At 47.7% G+C, this 23,328-nt stretch overlaps 2 protein-coding genes across 3 annotated transcripts in view; one reads left to right on the forward strand and one right to left on the reverse strand.

The window, feature by feature from the left end:
- Positions 1-509: 509 nt before the first annotated feature.
- PURG (purine rich element binding protein G) lies at positions 510-13,045 on the reverse strand. Of its 2 annotated transcripts, XM_036762954.1 has the most exons (3): positions 12,867-12,941; positions 10,728-11,594; positions 510-566 (listed from the first exon to the last, which is right to left on the reverse strand). In XM_036762954.1, exons 2-3 carry the CDS (start codon positions 11,586-11,588, stop codon positions 519-521), a joined length of 909 nt encoding a protein of 302 aa, XP_036618849.1. In that variant the 5' UTR covers positions 11,589-11,594; positions 12,867-12,941; the 3' UTR covers positions 510-518. The 2 variants fall into 2 exon arrangements, with proteins under 2 accessions (XP_036618849.1, XP_036618848.1); XM_036762953.1 differs by lacking the exon at positions 510-566 and having other exon boundaries at positions 7,219-11,594; positions 12,867-13,045.
- Positions 13,046-13,389: 344 nt separating this feature from the next.
- WRN (WRN RecQ like helicase) overlaps positions 13,390-23,328 on the forward strand; it is a 79,985-nt gene continuing 70,046 nt past the window's right edge. Inside the window, exon 1 of the mRNA XM_036765126.1 lies at positions 13,390-13,408. The gene's annotated coding sequence lies outside the window, so the exon portion shown is untranslated. The remainder of the gene's footprint in view (positions 13,409-23,328) is intronic.

A 23,328-nucleotide genomic window follows, 5' to 3' on the forward strand; every position in this document is an offset into this window, starting at 1 on the left:
AGCAGGCCTTTGAAGGACCAAACACTGAAGATGGGCTTAGGGAACCAAATGGCTTCCTTCTTTTTTTTTTTTGAAATCAAGTTCTAGAAGAGATGAAGGAAGAGTGGCAAGCCAAGCCAGTGCTGAGCAGAAATGGCCCCGGGCCTCCTTTCTGCACACGCTGGTTCTATCCTGCTGGAGAAGCCACTTCATTTGACAGTCTGGTTCCCCAAGCCAACAAGGTCCAACACTTAGGTCCTTGTAAACAGAAGACTTCCACGGTTTTCATCTGAATCGCTATGCTTAAATTAGACATTTCTACTTTGTAGGCATGTTACTAACACTGGAAAAAAGAAGAGAGAAAGAAAAGAATCACCCATTGAGAGCTGGAAGGGACCTGAAGGCCCATTGAGGCCTGCCCCCTAATGGTACCACTAAGGAAATTGTGCCTCAGAAGGGCTAAATGACTTACCCAAGGTCACACGGGCAGTGAGAAAGCTGCTGAGCCAGGAATGGAACCCAGGTCCTCTTAGGCCAACTCAAGGGCCAGCTCCAGTAGACCATGCTTTCTGCCAAGGAGACAAGCTCTTTAAAAGAATCACAGAAGTTCAGAGTTAGGACAGGCTTCTGAGATGCCCTCCTAAGGCCCCAACATGCCAGAAGTCTGATAAGGGGCACCGAATGGTACCCTTCAGTAGCGTGAAGATAAGGCTCGGCTTTGGAAGGCCCTCTCATTTCTCCCAACCAGACAGCTGAATTGTGTCTCCATGAAGGCAAAAGGTTTCCATCTTGCTTCTTCCTTTTTTGAAGCCAATCAGTCAATAAATCAGCCAGGTGGTCTTTCATTTTACCATGACAAAGTCCAACCTTTAGACGAATGAACAGCCACCATAAAACAGGTGCACGTTTCTGCACAGGATTCAGTGAATCAAACTACACAGTTAAAAAAGCAAGTCCTAATGAATTATGGACTTCTGTTTGCAAAGAAACAGCTAAAACCACCCGTAACCACCAACACTCATGACAGGATGCGAAAACGGTCCTCAATACCAAGTCTCCACAGTGAGGGCAAATCCTTTAGGGCGGGAATGGCTGCTCCCTGAGCTTATGTCTGAGTCTCTATAAAACCCAAAGACGTCACTTGGTGCCTTGGAGTGGGGAGGGTGACATCAGTACTAAGCGGTCACCCTAGGCCTGGGAGAGCTCATGAACACACTCCACTGTCACATTTTCACGGATGGGTGCATTTATTCATTTGGTCAGCTCTGACACACCAGCAATATACAAACCCACACTTAGAGAGTGCCAGCAAGGAGCACTGAAATGTGGGAACATAATTTCTAATAGCTAGATCCAAAGAACATGCTGACACTAAGTTTCTGAAATAAAAATGTTAAGAAAAGAAATACAGATTTCCATAAGACAGCAAAATTTCAATGGAACCCAGCCTTTGCGTACGTAGAACACAAAGAATGCTTCTTACCCTCTCACGTGGGGCTCTTAGGCATGAGACAGACTGGCCCTTTCTCGAGTGGCGACCTTGGAGCCTCTTGAGACACCAAGACTCGAAGTATTACATGAAGCCTCATTTTCTGAGGTCTCCATGTCTCCTCCGTGAGAATGATTATGGCCACATGGAGTCCTCTACAGTTGGCAAAGCACCTTCTATCTATCTCATTGGAGCCTTAATCATTGCAACTTTCTACTCTCTGAACAGAAAAGTTATTAAAATGCTTTCTGTGACTAAGACTTAGACCTGAGTATAAAAGGAAAAAAATGCAGGGGGAGAAGAGACAGACCATCTTACAGCTAGGGATGGCCTATGGATGGCAAGGGGAAAAATCCTTACCCAAGAAAGGGTGGGTGACTCGGTGAGCTCACAAGAGGCAGAGTAGGAATGTGGGCACAAAATTAAACAGACTTTGCTTGAGCGTTACAAATCTGAAACAACTCCTAAGAGCTTGAAAGGGAAGCCTTGCTTGCCAGCTTTAAAACCATTCCTCTGGATCTATTTCTAAAAGAAAGGCTGGAAGAGAATGTTCAGGACTGAGAGAGTGAAGGGACCAAAAGGAGGAAAGCGCTCTGGAAATGTCTCTGAGACAGCCATGGCTGGCAGGGGTGGCTCTGACCTAGGCGGGCCTCTGTAAGAGGGGTTTTCTTTCATCAAGATGCAGCAACGTCTGCTGTGGTTGCTGCTCCCCTAGCCTGAGTTGAGTGAAGAAGAGAGCCCACACTCCAGGGGAAATTTCTGCCAATGTTACAAACCAAGCCTGCTTTGTCTACTAAAGATGGTCAGCCTGGCCTCTAAGAATAAGGGGAAGGGAGGGAGTTGGATGGACGATGAAGCTGAGAAGTGAGGGCATCAGTTCAACAGGAGGGACTGACTCCCAAATAACTGGGTGATACATGGAGAGAGTGGGGAGAAATACAATGAAATATAAAAGTGCCCAAGGCAGCTAGGTGGCTCAGTGAGTAGAGCACCAGCCCTGGAGTCTGCAGGACCTGAGTTCAAATCCAGCCTGAGACACTTGACACTTACTAGCTGTGTGACCTTGGGCAAGTCACTTAACCCCAATTGCCCTGCCTTCTCCCCTCCAAAAAAAATAATTAAAACAAAGAAATATAAAAGCGCTCGACCATCCTGGTTGCCTGCCCTCCTCTGGACCCTCTCCCAATTAATACTTTGTACAAATTACTGCCCCCAGATGTGGCGTGACCAGGGCAGAGGATAGTCAGACGGTTACTCCCCTAATCCTGGAAGCCCTGCCTCTCTTAATGCTGCCCAACACCTCCATCATTTGTGGCAGCCACAACCAAGAAACACCAAGTGGAAAATGTTCTGATTTATGCTATTACCCCAATAAAAAACCAACAGAGGTCACTTCCTTCCAGTCCTATCCCTTTGATAAATTTTGGGCCTAAATACCACACCAACTCGTTTTGTAGCATGACCTCCACATCTGTGTCATTCTAGAGAAAGATGAAAAACTGGAGCAAAGCTTGATTAGCACTGAAATAAGAAAACAAAAGACTGACCAAGAGGAACTCCTAATGAAGCCTGGCCTTGCCTTTGCCAGCCCTCAGGCATGGCAGATTTGAGCTCTGGCTATTGAGTAGAAACACCACTGACCGACACCCGCAGAGACCAATGCTCATCCCCAGCCAATAGGAAACAGTAACCACTGGAAGGAAGAGAAAATAAATGTCTCCCAGAGATGTCACTATTAGAGACCCTTCCAAATTGAGAAAGAAAGCACTCCCGGGAAGTTTACGTTGGCCTAGACTGAAGCAACTTTTTTTCCCCTAAAAGTGAATTTTTCTTTTTTGAAACATCATCAACAATGGAGAAGCACATATCTAGAACTGGTGGCCACCTAGACCAAGCCGTACACAAAAGGAATCACCACTGTAACGTACTGACAAGCGGCTGTCCAGCCTCTGCTTAGAGAACTCTGAGGATGAAGAGCTCACTACCTCCTAAGACAACGCCTTCCCCTTTCGGACAGCTCTCAGGGTTAGGTCTGTGCTGATATTCGGCCTCAACTTCCCCTCACTGCTCCTGGTTCTGCTCGGCCCTCGCATACACGACACTTCAGACACTTGATTACAGCATTCATGACCTCCCCGCATCCTCTTTTCCAGGCTAAACACACCCTGTTACTTAAGCTCATCTTCACTTGACGTGGACTCAGGTCCTTGCTACCTTCCTCTGGACGCTCCCCAGCTTTCCAATGTTTTTCTTAAACTGCAGTGCCCAGAAGTGAATGGTTCAGGTGAGGCCTGACCAGGGCACAGGACAGAAGGCCTGTCACCTCTGCCCCTCCTCAGGTAGGCCAAAGTCACGCGGCTGCCCGAGCACATCCCACCACTGCTGACTGATTCTGAACCAGCAGTTCCTCCAGACCCCCAGAGCCTTTTCAGGACAAAGCCCCCAGTTTCACATATGGAATTGATTTGTGTGCCCAAGTAGAAGACTTGCCGTTCATCCCTGATGAATTCTATTTTACTAGATTCAGTCCAATGGTCTTTTCTGTCGGGATTCTTTTGGGTCTTGACTCATCTACTTTATCTCCAAACACAGGGCTCAAGTCTCTTGGGACTGTCCCACTTCCTATGCTTCCATCGAGAACGACAACCTCAGAGAGGGCATGGGGCTATTGAGTCAAGAGCCAAGAGGCACCTTCATATTGCCTACTCCAACCCCCGAGTTTTACAGATAAGGAAACTCAGTCTTCACAAGGCCATTTTCCAAGGCACAGTGACTCGCTTAAGGTCATATGGATACTAAGTTGGGAGAGCCAGGATCTGATTCACAGCCTAAACCTCCCAAACCTGCATACCGATGACTATCCCCCGGCTGCCTTTCTTAAAGCAGCTTGCCTTCTAACAGGCGCACGTTTCACAAAAGAGGAAATCTTGCTCCCGACTACAGAAGCATGTTATTTTAACATCTAAAAAAAGTACGTTTATTTCCTTCCTCTAAATGACAAAGAATTGGTTGCTTTTTGTGAAATTGGGATGCCATCTCACTTCTTCCGAATCAGGTGCTATCCTCTCCCCATGGCACTCCGGCCAAGATCTCTCGTAAGAGCTCCAGACCTGCCTCAAGCCTCGGGTCTGCTTTCTCTATGTGCAGTTACAAGCGGCTGGGCTCTTTGGAAGTTGCAAAGATGCTACTGAGAGCTGCATGACCTCACACATCATTCCCTTCCAAGTTAGAGCCATGCCTTCTGGTGCCTAGCATCTGTGAGAGGCCTAAGACTACACATTAGAAAGTCGTGTAAAGAAAAGACAACAAAACAAATTCTAGGACCTCTGTCGATATGTGGCTGTTCTGAATGAGATGTTGGGCTATTTGTGCGCTAGGCCCAAGTGGTCTAGTGGGGAGCAGGCTAAGTTCGGAGTTAGGAGGGGATCTGGGTTTAGGTTCTGTCTCTGACTCCCACTTCCTGGCTCACCTGCTGGCTGGTCCCTCACCTCCCCAGGGCCTGTTTCCTCATCCAGCAGGACACATATCATAGGGTTTTTGTGAGCAAAGTGCTTTGTACCCCTTAAAGTGCTATGCAAATGAGTCAGTATCAAAGAAATGATTGAAAAAAATAGCAACGCCTCAAGGCTTCCTTAGAATGCTGGGACTCATCTTCAGAAGCGACCCTGGGCAAGTCACTTCACCCTGTCTGCCTCAGTTTCCTGCTCTGTAAAATAGCTGAAGGAAACGGCAAACCCCTCAAGGGTCACGGAGAGTCAGACACGACTGAAACGCCTGAACAACAAAGAGGCTTCATGCTGATCAATCCAAAGCTTCCGGCGCTCATTGCACTTTGCTTTCATGGACAGTAACAGCTCATGTTTGCAACTAAATGTGGTGGGGCCTTCTGCTAAAGACGAAAGACAACTACGATTTAGTAGTTTCAGCGATAAAAATAGTGAGCCTCTTCTATGACATTAAGCCTCATTACATAAAGAGACCTGAAGCAGGTCTGGGCTAAGTTCTCCGGGATTCGGCCATTTTCTGCGTGACACTGCTCAGGAGCGACAATAAAACATGGCAAGTGGGTAATTCCGGTGGAAATGACGAGACTCCTAGAGCACTTTTAATGGAGGAGCTCACCGGTCCCCGGTATTTATTACACAGGTCCTTTTTCTATGTACTTTTATATACGTGTTTTTCTTTTGAAAACTTCTCAGGAAATCTGCAGAGTCAACATCACTTATGTGCAAAAGTGCAGCGTAAATGGGGTCGGCATCTTAGCTACGTTTCAACTATACTATTGATAAAAAAACTGGAAATGTTACTAAAGATAGTGCATCTAGAACGGATATGACCAAAACGAGTCCCACCAACGGAGAAGGAAGAATTCTGTACCCTGGAGTCTGAGTCAAAGACAGGAATCAGGCCAGAGGGCTCCGCCCCTGCCCCCCAATATAATAAGGGCTCCAGTACCAAAGGACCAGACCAGCACCCAGTCAGCGTCCTGGCCGCACATGCTGATCCTCCCTCCAAAGTCCAGATACTGGGCTGCGTTCTGTGCTCCTTCAGGCCTTGTTTCTCCCTTGCATATTCAAGTAATGAATAAATACACTTAGAAAAAAGGTGCAATCATTTTGTTCTGGCAGTGACAAAAGGGTAGCAGAATCGTCTGAGTTTTGTTGAATTATATAGATAAGACGCCCGGGCGAAAACTCTCTGGTTTATTTTGGATCTTGAAATGATTTTATCCTGCCAAATACTCACAGTTTTTTTGGCATATAAAGACAGACTTGGAACAGCATGGGGAGCTACAGCAAACCCTCATTTATAAAGCTAAGAAAAGGGTTTTAAAACTGTATTTCCTATGAAAGATATGTAGAGATTATTTAAAAAAACTCACTAAAAACTGTTTTTAGAAAACCACCAAGTTCCTTTTCCAAATTCCAAAAGGAGTCCTATCCCTCCCCCAAATTACAAATTAACTACTAAAGAATTTTAAAGAGATGGCAAATAATATATATGCATGACCTTTAGTGATATAAAGCTGTTTTTGAAAACTAAGTATCTCTAAGAGGTTTTCTTCCCTCACCTTTAAATTGTGCAGCTCAGCTAAGTTGATTGTTTCACTGAAAAATTTGCAAAACTACAATATAAACACATAGAAATATAGTTTAAAATAGTATGCCTATTCATAAATATGTACTTCTACACACACACATATAACAAACGTAGGCATGTAGTGCCCCTTTGATCGAAAGCCAGAAAGAAAGGCGGTTTCTTTCCTGGAAGCGCACACAGCTTGGGAGTACCACTCAGCCCAATTTTCAGCCGTACATCTCACACAGAAATCAGAGTGGAAAGGGGCCTAGGGGTGTTCCCCAGCAAGGTCCACCTTGGGCCAATCTGGAAACATTCTCAGCTATGCTTTTCACTTCCTGAGTGTCACCCCTCAGCTCTTCAGCAAACTGGGCATCTGTTTTCTGGCTGCACTGACAAACCTTAAGATCGCAATACAGTGCAGCCAACCTCTCTGGCAAGCAATCCCCTCCAGTTACAATCAACAAGAATGCCGTCAGAGACTTTGCCTTTTCACCAGAAGGGGAAAGGATAGCCTGACTTGGAATGACCATCAACACTAGGGCGGCTTAGAGAAATCCACCAAAACTAATTTGGGGGAATCCTTAATGAGCAGGGTTATGATACCAAACCAAGTAAGACTCTGGTTTTTATTGGTTCTGAGCCTTTATGAATACAGATATTCTGCCTACTCGAAAATTCATTATAAATATTTTGGAGATTTGTGTATCATTTTTGTTTTTTTTCCTGCCCTTCTCCAGGACACCGATTCACTGGGCTCAAGGGATTACAACGGCGCTAAGAAAACATCCGCATGCAGAAGAACACTCGACACAGATACCGACTAGACAGCTCTACCAAAGCACATTCCGTCCATCAGGCCGCAGCAATGTACACGTTATATACAAAAGGTAAAGTGCATCATCGTTATTAAATCGCTAAATCAGTGAAAGGGCAGATGCTTCTGCCTGGACCGCACAGGTCTAAAATAGGAGTGGGGCTGGAATGTGAAATTCTCCCAAAGAACCAAGTATTTCGAGAGGTTCCGCCTACTTGTGTCCACCCTGTCCTAGCTTGGATTTCGTTTTTGGCCGTGTTCTTTAGTGCAAATAGGCTTGTGTTCTACTCAAGTTTAAGGTGCATGGACGTTATTGGGGTTCAAACAAATGAAAACGATTTGCAAACACAGCTCAAGTCGAGGTCCCCGATACGGCGATGCTCTTGCTGCTGCTGACGTCGCCAGGCCACAGGTGGGGAGGAACCGTTTTCAAATCTAGCCCTATAAGCTCATGCTGTTACATTTGGACTTTTTCTCCTTGGATTCCAATGTGCAAATATCAAGTGCTTTCAGACTGCACAGAGAACGAGTGGTTTTGGTTTTGAAAAAGAGTAACGGCAGCAGGTTCCAAACAGAAATGCGCTTTTGTGCCCTCGGAAAGCCAGGCACCTTTAGAACTGAGTGTCTTCAAGGCAGGGCTTCCCCTTCTTTTGTACAACTCCATGTCAAAACGATAAACGACAACAAATAAAAGGTGTATTGCACATGCCAAAGTGATAGCTCATTTTAGGAGATACCTGGCAATAGCTAGGTGCCTTGGCATCAAAATTCGGAATTGGATTTTATCAGCCTATGGCCAGTGACTTCCTGGGTATCTTTCTTAGAAAAACACCGTTTCCCTTCATTTTTCAAAGAAATATAAATAATGGGAAAAAGAAATTAAGGGATTAAATAGTTACATACGTTATTTAGTTTACAGACTATTCGAAAGGTTGGCTGTAACTAGATTATGGCAGTTGAAACTCATCAGTCCAACGGAAAGCTCTCAGATGACTTTTTTCCTTGTACAGGATGTATCCGTGTTGGAATGTTATTTGCTCAACTATCCTAAAGAAAAACCTGGTGCAAAATGATGCCAGCACGAACACTGAATACAGGCATTTGCATTGGTACACAGATACTTCCTGTCTGAGACTAATGAAAAGCAAGAAAGGAAGCACTATCGACCGGCACCCGACGCCACACGCTTTAGACTGGAACAACGAAAGAGACAACGTTAGGTGTCGGACTGCCCACCAGGCTGGGCCGACCCGAGCCTCCCGCTGGTGGGGGCTGGAATCTGACAAGGCAGTCATGCCAGCGCTCCAAGTGTACGGCACTGGGCTTTAGGCAAAGCCACAGAATCTTTCTACTCACATTTGCGGCTTCTTGAAAACAGCCTTGCTCCTTGTGGTGCCTTGGCCGCCACCATGCGCACCGGGATTGTTACCTTCTCATAGTCAGCAGCTTCAAAGAGATCGTGACGGTCCAGCGACACACACCGAGCTTGCGAAGGTCCCTTTGTAACAGACCGTATCTGTCCCCGAGCCCCAGCGCCCTAAAACTCGGCTGGGTCACGGAAAGGAGCTGTTGCCTTCTCGATTCTCCTACTTTCATCAGAACCGTGATGTTTTCGGATCATGCTTACTGAAGTGCATTCTGGGGCAACTTTAGTGCAAAACTTTTTTTTGTTAAAAGTATTTGAGTTTTAAAAACCATGTATGCTAAAGGCCATGCCCTGTTTTCAATCCCAGCCACCAGTTCTCACAGAGATCGGGGAGAGCTGACTCTGGGGACTGAAATCAGTGTTTGGCTTTTAGATAGCTGAGGTGGGAGCAGAATAAATCCAAGATGAAGGGCAATCATTTCATTCACAAGAAAATGCAGCTGGAGAGATGAAATTTCATTCAATTAACAGAAAGCTGGCTGAGGCACACGTGTGCTGTGTGCTCACTTGTGGGAAAAAATAATTAGGAGATGAAAAATTGCTGGGCCTTTTTTGAAATTAATATTAAAAATAGACAAAAGGGTAGATCTTCTGTAAAGAAAACTTTTTTAAAGGGTTACAAAAAGCACCTTATTTTTTTGCTTTGAAAAGTGCCTACAACCAAGCTTTAAATAACCTTCTCCCACTGTGGCACACAGCCTGGGGAAATCCTTTTTCTGGACGTAGCCAGCCTGTATGTAACACGTTTCTATTGGAAATGTTGAGCCAGCCTCATCGGCTGAATCACAAAGGTGCGATTGGAGTCCGCAGTCACGGACAGATCTGTGTATCTAAGCGGTTTGCCCAATCCTTAACTACTCTCTCCAAGGAGAAGCCTAAAAACGCTACTTTCACTGGCCACCCGGAAACCACCAGCTAGCTAACATCTGAGAAGCCATAACCCCCGCAGGGGATCAGCAGAAAACGCTCCATGCCTACATGCCCACCACAAAACCATAAGGTGGAGTCTCCCCCACCCTCCAAAGGGATATAAAAATAGTTCTGGAATTTGGAAAACCATTAAAAATATCCCTCTCATCTTCCACGGTCCCCGAAGGGCACCCAGCAGCGTGGCTTTGTGGTGGCGCGTGTCTAGGGCAGGGTGAACCCAGAATGATGCGGTCGCAGAACCACTGGCATTCTAACTCATCCAATTATGGTATGCCAACGAGCTTCCTAAGGAGGTGGCTGGTTCCCAAGATTTCTACCCTTGTGGAGCGCGAACATTTCAGACATTTTGAGATTTCTACTTTTGCTCATAAGCAGCAATGCAGACTATGGAGAGTCTGGTTTTGTTCTGGTAGCAAATTCCCTACAATTTATCCTAGCAGCTTTTCCCTAAATTCTCCTTTTGGGAAACCCGTCAGGCAGAAAGCCCAGCCTTCCACAGCAGGCTCAAGTGTCTTCTTGGGATTGGGTAATAGTGCAACCAATATAAGCCTTGCCGCTAATCTAAAGGTCAGAATGTCACCACCGCGCTGACCTGCCTGGGTCAAGAGTCGAGTGCTCAGCTGCCAAGGACGCAGCTCTGGGAAGGCTGGAATTCCCCCAGACCTCCCCAGGAGGCTTCTATTGGGTTCTACAGAGTGTGACTAGGACAACCAGACTGCTGACAGTGGAGGGACAGGAGATGGAGTGGGCAAGGAGGGACCCCCAGAGGAAGGAATGCTTCTCCAAATCACGCCAGACGGAGGACAGACGGGCAGTTCGCCGGTCCTCTAGTCGAGACCTTCTTGCTCTTCGCCACTGTCCCTTCTGACATCCATTCTCTGCTCTTTATGGCTGCTGCAAATTCTCCTCATCTCCTCTTCGTATTTGATAAAATTCTCCCCAAACCGTGTCCACGCTTTGTATGGCACAGTAACGGTGTTACGGTAAGGGGGCCTCACCTCACTTACCTTCAGGAAAACGCCATAGCGGTTGGAGCCCACGTCAAAGTAGAACCTCTTGTTGTCCACCCTGAAGGAAGTGCCCTCCGGGAGCTCGAGGGGCTCCTCTTCCCCGCCCCTCTGCACTTCCTCAAGGTCACCGTCACCATAGTCTTCGATGAGCTGGACCAAGGCATCCCTGAACTCGATCATTCCCTGCGCCGGAAGGACGATCGTTTGTTCTTGGCCCAAAGTGTGCCCAAAGTAACCCATGCCTCCGGGGCCGCGGGTCAGGGTCTGCCGAATCCTGAGGAAGCGGCCCCGCTGGTTCTCCTTCAGGTCCAGATAGTACTTTCTGTTGTCTCTTTCGATGTAGTCAGTCTTGAGCACGCTGTGAGGGGGCTCCTCTGAAGCCACAGAGGCCGGGGGGGATGGGGCGGAGGACTGTGGCCGCCTGCGGGCATCGTGGTCTCTGTCATGACTGTGCTCCAGCCGGTGGGCTTTCAGGCCCAGGTGGGCGTAGTGCTCGATGAAGTCCCCCAAGCACTCCTTCAGCTCAGCTGCCACCGACAGCGACAGGGTCAGTTTGCTCTTGCGGACGTTGTCCTGCCGGCCCCTGCCTATCCAGACTTCCGCGATCTTTAGGAACCTGCCGCGGGGACTCTGCTTGACATCGAGGTAGAACCTCTTCTTCTGGATGTCCACCCGCTTTGAGGCCAGCTCCTGGATCTCCACGGTGGCCCCGGCTTGGCAGACGGCAGTGCCGGCGGCTGGGGGGTAGTGCGGACACGGGGACTGCTGGGCCTGGGTGTAAAGGCCGCTTCTGCTGACCCCAGAGCCCCCTCCTGCATTCCTGCCTCCTCCTCCAGCTCCTCTCCCAGATCTTTCCATCTTTAGCTGCAAGAGACAGAGAAGGGAGAAGAAGGCAAAGACGTGGGATGAGAAAACCCTTCTCTCCACCTCCTCCTCTTCTGTGCTTCCTGGCTCTCCAGGCCTGGCCTACCCTTGCACTGCTCCCACCCTGGGCAAAGCCTCCTCGCCTCCCCTGGACCAGCACAGTAGCTGCTGGGGTCTGACGACCTCCAGAGTCTCCACTTCTGTCCCTCCAGCCCCCAGTGACTGCCCTTAGGTGCAGGTCCGATCCCATCACCCCTTCCCGTGGGTGCCTCTGGCCTCCGGGAGCAAACAGGAAGTGCTCGGGGTGGCGTTCAAGGCCCCTCGTCACTCAGCCCCCTTACACTGTGGTCCCCCACAAATGCTCTGGCCCAGGGGACGCAGCCTTCCTGCCTGCATCTCCACCCCACCAAACTTGTCAGCGGGAACCCCCAAACTTGGAAGGCCACGCTTGCTGGCCTGGCATCTGCGCCACCTTTTCAGGGGCTTCCTGCCCGTCCCTGGGTCTCCTGTGGGCACATCGTCGCCTCTGCAGACCGGAGCTCCCTGAGGCAGGGGCTATGGGGCTGGAGGCTGGTCTTTGTATCTCTGGTGCAGTGACCCCACACCCTGGGTCCCAACAGGTGGAGCCCTAGCCTGGCGTCAGGAAGACCTGAGTTCAAAACCAGCCTCTTCATTCAGTAATCGCACAGCGCCCTCTGCCTCAGTTTCCCCAAGCGGAGGGAACAAGCGGAGTAACAAGGGCCCTGACTGGCTCTAACGAACAAGCTAATGAATGGGCCCTGGCTGGACCCCCTCCTATGGGCTCGCCCCTCCCGCCAAAGCCCCGCCCTCGTCTCTCATTGGCTACCTCCATCCAGACTATTCTCATTGTTGGCCCTGCCCCCACATGCCACACCCACTTTCGTCACAGCCCCACCCTTGTCCCTTATTGGTCATCTGCCCCACAACAGCCCCGCCCCTCACCCTTATTGGCTATAACCCTCCGACCTGTTCCCACCCTTTTCCCTCACTGGCCCTTCCCCCATTGGCCACACCCACTCAGCCGGGTCTAGTTCTTCCCTTTAGGTCCTCCCCTCACTGGCCACACCCCAACTTAGCCCCTCTCTCCCCCTCATTGGCCCTCCCATCACAGCCCTGCCCCATATGCACACACCCACTGACCCAGGCCCCGCCCCTCCCACAAGGCCCTCCCACTCCCCTCACAGTCCCTCGGCCCCGCCCCTTCCCTGCCTGCTCTCTGCTTCCCCTCCCCCCTCCATGCCGGTCACTCACGTCCGCGCTGCCGCCATGCTCTGCTCTGTGCGGATGCCCTTGGCCGCCGCCGCTCCTCCCCCGGGTGCCAGCATCCCTGGCTGCCGTTCTTCCTTCTCTGTCTGGGATGCAGGGATGTCGGGCGGGCCCCAGAACCGCCTCAGCCCCGGAGGGAGGGAGGGCGGGCGGGAGCGCGCACGGAGCCTGGCGCCAGAGCGCGCACGCCTGCGTGTAGGGGCGGGCGGCGGGAGGTTCCGCGAGAACCTGGCTGAGGGCGTAGGCGGGGGAGTGCGCGTGGCGTTTTCCGTTACGCTTGCGCGTGACGTCAGAGCCCCTGGGGGCGACGGAGCCCGTGCGGCTCGCGCATGTTCATGACGTAAGGCAGCTGCTGCTTCGGGGGCAGCTGGGAGGGGGAGGTGCGGACCAGCGGGCGGGTACGTACAGTCAGGGAGCAGGTCAGGGGGCGGTGCTAAGGGGGAAATCCTGGGGTGACGTGGGTAGTTCTGTGTTCAGGGAACGCTGGAGGAGAATGAATCATAGGATCGGGAAGCTGCCGGAGCTCGGTGAGGACGGGGCGCCCCGCGGCCCGGGACCGTGGCTGCCATCAGCGCGCGCGGCCGACTGCCCGGGGGCCTGGTTCCTGGGGCTCGGTGACGTCATCCGCGTGCGACGCTGGCGTCTGAGGGCGGGGCCGGTGGCCGGGATCCCCGCTTGGGCCCCTCCTCCTCCCCTCTCCCGCGCGGGCCCCTTCCACCCCCCCCCCGTCCCCCCCAGTGCTCGCCCAGGGAGCCCTTCCTCCCGCCGCTAGCCTGGGTCGGAATTCGTGCGATCTCCCCACGCGGAGGCCGGGCGAGGTGCGTGGCCGCAGCGCTTCCGTACCCCGCGGGGCTGCCCACGTGCCTCCGGGCGCCGGGTCGGGGGAAGCGCCGCGTCCCTGGGAGGCTGAGAATTCCCCCGGCTCCCCGTGGACAGGTCGCGTTCTCCTGGGGAAGTGGGATCCCAGTGCGGGCAGGGTCTGAGCTGGAGCCTGCGGCGTAGGCTGCTTGGGGTGGGGAATCCCTGGCCACCAATTTGGGGTGCTGCCGGGCCGTGGGCGCGCCCCGCCCCGGGCCCCGGAGCCAGGACAGGTCGGTCTGACAGATGGAGAAACCGAGGCTAGCTGGGATAAGCCACTGCCCAGGGTCCCCCAGGCAGGCAGGCAGGCAGTACCTGAGTCCGGGTTTGAGCTCGGGGAGATGAGTCTTCCTGCCTGGCACCGCGCCATCCCCTGCCCACGGACAAGAGTGTCTCCAAGCGGTGGGCTCGGGTGGGTTGCAGGGGCGTGTGCCCCAGGGTATGAGCCCTCCCAGAAAGCTGCCATCCATCGCCGCGGGGGCTTTAGGAGGATGCTGGCCTCTTTGACTTGGATTCCTCCAAGTAACTTTGTATTTCTTTACTTCGCACAGGCTGTTTTGTGGGGGAGAGAGCCAGAGCGAGCCTGCCTGCCTGCCTTTCCTTTGATACTCAGTCAGCAAGCAGTTATCCCCTGCCATGGGCTAGGCACCGTGCTGAGCCCTGCTTTCCTTCTGGCTTGACTTTCAAGAGACTTGGGTTTGAGGGAGGCAGGGCTGTGCCGAGTCACGAGCCTCAGGCTGTCCTCCGCAGCCAGGGCAGCGTGGGGAGACAGAGATCTGGAGGTGGCCCTGAATGCCCTAGGAGACCTTGGCCACACCCATTCAGTATTTAAAGGCTAGGTCAAAATGGAGATAAAAGATGGCGTGGTGTGCCTTCACAAAAAAGAATTGATCTGGGAGGGCAAGACCCTCAGGGCCAGAAGGGAAACCATTGTATTTGCACTGGCTGCATACAGTGAGCCAGGGAGGCTCAGGCTGGGAGAGCCAATGATTTGGGCTTAAAAATGGTCAAGTGGCTCCGCTTGGTTCCCAATGGGCTTTATCAAAGCCTGGTTCTTAAGAGCTTTATTTCAAGAAATCATAAATGAAAACTACATTAGACAAAAGAGTTATTTTTTTCATTTTTGGGGGGTGGGAGGGGGAGGAATGATAGAATAAATAAGTAGGGAAGAAAAAAAATCTGGTTCCCAAACCCGATACCTTTTGAGGTATAAAGCAATCAAAATTTATATTCATTTGGACAGAGAACCCACATATAAGGTATAACCCCAGAGGAGGAGGAGCACCCTTGGGATACAAAGAAAGCCGCCCCTCCCCAGTGACCCCCGCTCTCTAGATCATGGCCAACGTGGAAAATAATATACTATTTTATATCATTTCTAATTTCAACCAGACCCAGAGCCTCCATTAATGAGTAACTGGATGAAGATCCAGGACCTGGGCTTCTTTGTTCTAAAAGTTTGCTCAGGCAATACCCTTACCTCTGTCAACGAGGCCAGATCATTAAGGACATTACCCGAACCCCAAGAGAGATTACCTTGCTTAATATTCTACAGGTATATGCTATGTTATGGAATGTAACGAGACACAGAGACGCTGGGCTGTAGTTTCAACTGACTTTTGTTGACGTCCTTTACAACTCTATTCCATTAAGGAAAATCCTCTTCTTGTATCATGGTTAAACATACATGGGGGTCATAAAAAATGAGGTCATACAGGCTTGCTAGCTCTGCTAAAATAACGTATATAAGTTTTCTCATTGCTTTGTTCAGGCAGCCAGAGTTTATACTCTGACTCCTTGTACGTACAAGTAAGCTAGCTTTGCTGTGCTTCAAGGGAAAATAATAAACAACATGGATTTTTCTATCACCTAGCTCTGTTGTTTCCTTCAACAAAATTTTTAGGTTTAACACCATATAGGAGAGACAACATGCAAACAGCTACACAAAAACAAGTTATACAGAGGATAAATTGGAGCAAATCAACAGAGGGAAGGCTCTAGCATTAAAGGGGATCAGAAAAGGCCATAGAAGATGGGATGTCTGCTGAGACTTCCCATTGGAAGTCAGGGAAGCCTGGAGATAGGGAGATGAGGAGGGTTAGAACTCCAGGGTCCGTAAACATCCTGGGAATCAGGAGGTGTCTAGCTTGAGGCACAGCAAGGAGGCCTTTGTCACTAGATTGCTGCAGAGTATGTGGATGGGGAAGGAGGAATAAGAAATGGAATTATTGGAAAGGTGGGAACAGTGGAGACCTTCGAAATGCCAAATAGAGCTCAGTTTTGGACATGTTGAATTTAAGATGACTGTGGGGCAGCTGCTTCAAGGTGTCCATTAGAGGCGGCTGGAGATGTGAATCTGGCCATCAGGGGAGAGATTCAGGATTGTATTTGGAAAGAAATGAGTTACTGATGGAGCAGATTATCTGTTTCGTAGGCTGATTTAGGCAGGTCTGGTGCTTTAGGCTTGGTATTAGAACAAAATGAGAAAATCCTAGATCACGTAGCAATTTCTTTTTTAAAAAAATAGTATTTTATTTTTTAATGTTTTCCCCAGTTACATGTTTAAACCTAATACTTTTTTTTAAGGTTTTGAGTTACAAACTCTATTCCTCCCTCCCTCCCTCCCCTGCAACCTCCCTGAGATGATAAGCAAATCCAATACCTTTCTAAAACATTTCCGTATTAGTCATTTTGTACAAGACTCGAACCAAAAAACAAACAAACAAAAACAACCAACCAACACAAGAATGAGAGAAAGAAAGTGAAAAATAGTGTGCTTCAGTCTGTATTCGGACAATAGCAGTTCTTCCTCTGGGGAGGAAGTTCTTTGGAATTGTCTAGGATCTTTGTATTGCTGAGCATAGCTAAGTTATTCACAGTTCTTTACTACTTTTACTGTGAAATCCCCTGGTTTGTCTCACTTCAGTTTGCATCAGTTCACATAAGTCTTTCCAGGTTTTTCTGAAATCATTCTGCTTGTCTTGTTATAACACAATAAAATCTCATCACAATCATATACCACAACTTGGTCAGCCATTTCCCAATCGATGGACATCCCCTCAATTTCCAATTCTTTGCCACCACAAAAAGATATTTTTGCACAGATAAGTCTTTTTCTTTTTCTTTATTCCTGATCTCTTTGGCATACAGACCTAGCAGTGGATGAAAGGGTATGCACAGTTTTATAGCCCTTGGGTCATAGTTCCAGATTGTTCTGCAGAATGGTTGGATCAGTTCACAACTCCACCAACAATTCATGTGTTCCAGTTTTCTCACACCCCCTCCGACGTTTGTCATTTTCCTTTCCTGTCATGTGAATCCACCTGACGGATATGAGGTGGCACCTCAGAGTTGTTTCAATTTGCATTTCTCTAATCAGTAGTGATTTAGAGCACTTTTTCATATGACTATAGATAGCTTTGATTTTTTTGTCTGAAAACTGCCTGTTCATATCTTTGGGCAATTTATCCTTGGGGAATGACTTGTATTCTTATAAATTGACTCAGTTCTTTATCAGTTTGAGAAATGAGGCCTGTATCAGAGATACGTGTTGCAAAATTCCCCCCTTCCTGCCAGTTTTCTGCTTTCCTTTTTAGTTTTAGTTGCATTGGTTTTTTTTGTGCAAAACCTTTTTAATTTTATATAAACAAAATGATTCATTTTCCATTTTGTAATGCTTTTTGTATCTTGTTTGGTCCTCACTCTTCCCATTTCTATAGATCTGAGGTACACTATTCCTTGCTCTCCTAATTTGCTTATGGAATCACTCTTTATGTCTAAATCATGTACACATCTTGACCTTATCTTGGTACATGGTGTGAGATGTTAGTCTATACCTAGTTTCTGCCATCCCGATGAGGTAGAAAGGAGTGCCTGAAGCAAATGGAGCAAGCAGGATACAGGATGTGACAAGTGATCAAAGAAGGCGATGCATTGAAGCCCCTCCCTGTGAACTTTCCCAAAGCACCCCAATTCCAGAACAAGTCTGTATGATAAAGGTACGTCTGGTCTACCTGACGTCCCAGGCATTTTGGAACCCTGCTTGCTCCTCCCATTCTCTTTTCCCCTGCTTTCCATTCCATAAAATTGTCTTTAAACCATATTTTTTGACCTGACTAACCACCTTTGTCTCCTTAGGGGAGCAGGGCCCTGTGGCTTACGCTCTGCCTCCCACATGGAGTAAAGCCCACTGGGGCTCTACCTCCTGGGGAGCAGGCCCGCTTGGGTGCATCACCCCGATAAATGCCTTTCTTTAACTTGCAGACTCTAAATTCTTTCAGGACACCAGGACCCCCATGTCTGTTCCTCATCATTTCCAGTAGCACCCCCTCATTCTTGAGGTCTGCCCTGAGCTCGTCTCCAATGGCTACAGAGAAGGTCCAAGAGAATTCTTTCACACCGGAACTGCTCTCCTGATTCTGACCTCCACAATCCCTTTTTCCCGTTTTCCCAGCAGTTTTTGTGAAAGGAGTTTTTGTCCCAAAAGCTAGAATCTTTGGGTTTAACATGTACTGCGTTACCATGATCATTTACTGTAATGCACTGTGTACCTCCTCTGTGCCATTGATCCTCCCCTCTTATTTCTTAGCCAGTACCAGATCCTTTCGATAATTGCTGCTGTATGATACAATTTGAGATCTGGTACTGTAGATCACCTTCCTTCACAGCTTTTTTTTTTTTCATCTATTCCCTTGACCTTTTGTTCTTTCAGATGAATTTTGTTATACTAGCTCAATAAAATAATTTTTGGTAATTTGGTTGGTATGGCACTGAATACATAGATTAATTTTGGTACAGTTGTCATTTTTATTATACTGGTTTGGTTTGGCCACGAGCAAGGAGTAGTTTTCCAGTTGTTTAGATCTGACTGAGGTGTGGCCTGGCTTGTGGCCTGGGCTGCTGGGGTGGGGCCTTGCTGCGCTTCCCAGACTAACGGCTTGTCTCTGAGGCTGCTGGCTTGTAGCAGGGTAGGGCCTTCTGCTGTGAAGCTGGATCTGACTTCCCTGACCTTTCTCGCAGAGTTGGCAAGCCGCTTCCCGGCTCCTGAATCAGTTCTGAGGTGGCTTTTAAGTTGTTCCTGCCTCACTCCGTCATCTTGGCACCTCAAGTCCTCTTGTAGCAATTTCCAAAAGGAATTCTCCTTAGCCGTGATGTGGAAAGGATTCTCAGCAAAGGTTGAGCATTGATCCCCCTGGGTCCAGCTCTCCTGCCTCTAGCTTGCTCTGCCAGTCAGAAATCTGAGGATGAAGCTGACATTTACTGCATTGGCGTTTTCTTCTGTGGTCCTCAGGAAACTATGTTAAAGGCACAGTGTCCTGAGCCAGATGAGTCTTGAGAACAGTTTGAGTATCTTTTAAGGAAATGTTAGCCTAGCCTGAATGACACATAGTGCTCCTACCACACCGTAGGAACATTTAACAAAAGGAGGTTTGATAATAATGGCTAATTTATATAGCATTTTAAGGTTCACAAAGAGCTTTATAAATATCTAATTCTATCCTCACAAAAGCTCTGGGAGGTAAATGTTATTATTATCATAACTATTATGCCTACCGGAATCTGAGGTAGGCAGGTCATTACATGCCCAGAGGTGTCCGGCTAGATTGGAACTGGGCCTTCCTAGCTCTGGATCTCAAGTCACATCTACTGCAGCGCCTCGCTGCCTCTCGTTAGAGTAGCCTAGAAAGGATACTCGGTCGTGGTTTAGCCTTAATTCAGCCGGACGTTGCTCCCCTGCCTCCTCATCTCTCATATTGACGCACCCAGCTAGAAGAGTGTCATGCCTGAGGTCTCCGCTCCCTGCTGCTTGTGCTCAGGCCTATCATGCAGATGGAGCCAGGATACTGCTAAGGACTTCATGCCTTAGTCGTCTGAACCATCTGAGTCTCCGAGACCAATTAGTATCCCTTGGCAGGGACTGTAGTAGATGTTGCTTCTACCATGATTCTGACAAAAATGTGGCTTGTTTTTATATCAGATTCATATAGCGTCTTCTCACCCAGTAAGCCTTCCCTTGCCAAAGAAAGCAGAAAAAGAAAAATCTGATAAAACCCATACATTGTTATCTAACAATAAATGCTACATTCCAAATTAATTCAGTCATTCTTAATTTCTTTAAAAAGGGTTTTGTAGCAGTATTTATGTCTTGAGTGTACAAGTTGACCACCATTTTATCCATTTAATAGTTGTTTTAAGTGGAATTTCCTTTTCTACTTAATTGGGTTTCATTGCTACATAGAACCTCCGATGGACCTAATGCATTTTGGAGGCACCTTTTTGTTAAGGGTTTGAGTGCCGATGCTTGGTGTTTTTATCTTTTTGACTACTTAGGGTTTATTTGGTTCCCTCTGTTGGGGAGTCTCATCTGAAACAAGGCAAAGACTCCCTGAATAAATAATATAAAAAGGTTTATATAGGTTTCAAGGAGTGAGGAATAGGGGTGTGGGAGTGGGGAACCTGCAGCCTCGAGGCCACATGTGGCTCTCTAGGTCCTCGAGTGTGGCCCTTTCAATCCAAATTTCACAGAACAAATCCCCTTAATGTCTGATAAGGGTAGGGCAAAAGCTGGGGCTGAAAGCTGATCTGACACAATAAAAACCGTTTTACTGAGTTTCGTTGTTGGGGGGGGAGGATAAGGGAGGCAAGGCTGCTGATCAGAACAGGTTGCACAACAGGATGCCATGGCATGGTCTGTTTTGTGTTACTTGTATTGAAAGCACTAGGGAGAGAGTACAGGTGAGGTGTGTGGACAAGGTGGAGTGGTCATCAGAACGGAGGCGCTCTGGATCCCTGTAGTGATATGGAGTTGAACTGCCAGACAGTGACACCCTTGGGACACCTGTGACTGCAGCGCACACCTGGCTTCTTTCTCCTGGTGCTCTCTGTACTTTCAGAGAGTGCTTTCTGAGGGTGTGTTTTGGTTTGGGTTTTTATTAAGGACGTCATCATGTCACCAATAGAGAGGATTCATTTGATCTCTTTTTCCTGTTTCTTGTCGTTGCTCTCACGGGCATTTTCAGAACTCACAATTTGGTGGGGGGAGGGGATAGCCTTTATTTGCATGCTTAGCAAGTTTCTAGCGCTTCCCAATTATAAGGAGGAGTAGCTTTGGATTTTACGGATAGATATTATTATATTAAAATTAGTCTCTGTCTATGAGTCTGGGGGTTTTTAAAGGCATTTTCTGAATCTGTTGTTTTAATCTTGTAGTTTAAGGTGTTTTAGATTGGCTATAATTTTTTGGATATGCTATCCAAGTCTTTCTACTCGAATTTTCTTTCAGATGTTGGCATTAATGTTAATTGATGGCATTAGTTCTTTCTTTGCTTCCTCCCCGCCCCGCCCCAGTTTAGGTATTAGAACCTATTTGTCTCTTAACAGGAGTCTGGGAGGATGTTTTTGTCAGTTTCTGACAGTTGGTAAAGCCTTGATCTTATGGACTCTTTAAGCTGGTTGCCATAGGACCAGTCCAGCCAGTTCTTTCTTCCCTTTTCCTTTCTGGGCTTGTGTTCATGTCCATCTGCAGGGTCCATCCCTGTTGGTTGCCTGGTAAGTCAAGGGATCAGTGAGCCGATTGCATGCCGGGATGCTGCTCCATATGTGTTGCATTTCATTTTTCATTTGTGACTATTGGACTTGTCCCTTTTGGGTTATTATGAATGAGGTTGAGGGAGTTCTGGGACCTGAGGTCATTGGGAGCACAGCACCTGGAGGATCTCATCAGCTCTAAGGAACCCTTCCTCTTGCCATCTGGACGTTCTCTGTGGTAGTAGACATCTTGGTTTAGTATCTGGTTGTTTTCTAGCCTTGTGCCTTGCTTGGGCATCGTAGTTGTTGGACACCATGATCTCAGTGGTTGTGTTAAGGATTGTCTTATGATCTATTTTTGCCTTTTAAAAAAACAAAATTTATTTTTCAATTCTGAACTTCAACATCAAAAAATTGAACATTTTTATATGCATAAAAGGACACAAAAAGGAAGTTGTCATATGAAATTATCCTACTCTCTCCTCTCATTTTTAGAAGGAGGTTCCAGATATCGTGTGAACTTGAATTTCATTCCTTGGCAGGTGGTATCCTCTCTGGGTGCTTGTGGTATTTTTTTCCCACTGTGAAAGCTCTGGACTTTGGTTGTGACGTTCCTGGGACGTTGCCTTTCGAGTCTCCTCAGGAGGTGATTGGTGGCTTCTTTTTTCTGCATTTTGTTCTCTGGTTTTAAAAGTCATGGTTTTTCAGAGATTCCAAGGATTTTTAAATTCTTTCTGTGATGTGTTTTTCAGGTCATTTTTTTTAATCAAGCGGTTATATTTTCTTATAGTGAGTCAACTTCTTCATCTTGTTCTAATGTTTCTTGAAGTCTTATGAAGTCATTTGATTTCTGTTTGATCTATTTTAGTTTTCAGGAAGCCTAATTTTGGGCAAAGTTTACCACTTACCCTTTTAAAAATACATATATTTTTTAATTAATAGAAAGCTAGTTTATCTCTTTCTCACCCATCCCCCCCATTGGAAGAAAATGAAAAGAAAAATATATTCCTTGTAACCAATATGCATAGTCAAACAAAATAAGTTCCCTTATTGGCTGTGTCCAAAAATTGCCTAATTCCACAACCTGAATTCATTAACCCTCAGGAAGAGATAGAGAGAGAAATTCTATTTGAAGTAACTATGGAATGTATAAAATATTTGGGGGTCTATCTACCAGGATACACAAACTAAATAAATAGAATTGTAAACCACTGTTTGTAGAAGTAGAACTAAATATTTGGAGAAATAGTAATTGCTCATGGGTAGGATGAGTCAATATAATAAAGATGACTATCCTGCCTAAATTTATTTATTTATTCAATGCCCAACCAATCGAATTAACTAATGCTTACTGTAAAGAACTAGAAAAAAAATGAAATTCACATGGAGGAGGTCAGGAAACTCAAGGGAAATCTTTGGAGAAGCCATGGGTCCTAGCAGTGCCCAATCTGTTGGCCGTATCATTCGCTGCCTGTGTGGCAGGGAGGCTGTGTTGGGTGGTTTGACACCTCCTGGGGTCTTTTGGCGTGACAAACATCAGGGAAGCTCTTCAAGGAATCCGGATAAGCAGCATCCATCTTTGCCTTTTTCCACGTTCCACTATTGATGACTAAAAATAGGTTGATTTGAAGCTGATTGCTATGTCCTTCATCATCTTGTCTTTTCTTCTCCTGGTGGCTGTCCCTTGCCAAGGCTCTGTCTGGGGCCCTTTTCTGTCCTTTCTTATCACTTCACCTCTGACCTCATCAGCTCTCATGGAACTGACACAGTTGACTTGCAAATCCATGGATCCCATCCTGACCTCTATTCCCTACTCGTTGGACATTTCAGACTGCATTTTCCGTAGGAATCTCAAACACAGTGATGGAACTCATTATCCCCATCCTTCTCCAATAACCTATTCATCTTCTGACTTTCTGTCAAGGGCACCTCTGTCTTCTAGTTGGCTGTTGTGGAGTTATCATCCTAAGACTTCTCCATTCCCATCCCTCCCCCACATCCCTTCTCTCACCAAGTCTTGCTGACTCCAGCTACACCACATCTCAACATTCAGCCCTTTCTC

This window comes from Trichosurus vulpecula, chromosome 6 (genome assembly GCF_011100635.1).
Source record: "Trichosurus vulpecula isolate mTriVul1 chromosome 6, mTriVul1.pri, whole genome shotgun sequence".
Classification (NCBI taxonomy): domain Eukaryota; kingdom Metazoa; phylum Chordata; class Mammalia; order Diprotodontia; family Phalangeridae; genus Trichosurus; species Trichosurus vulpecula.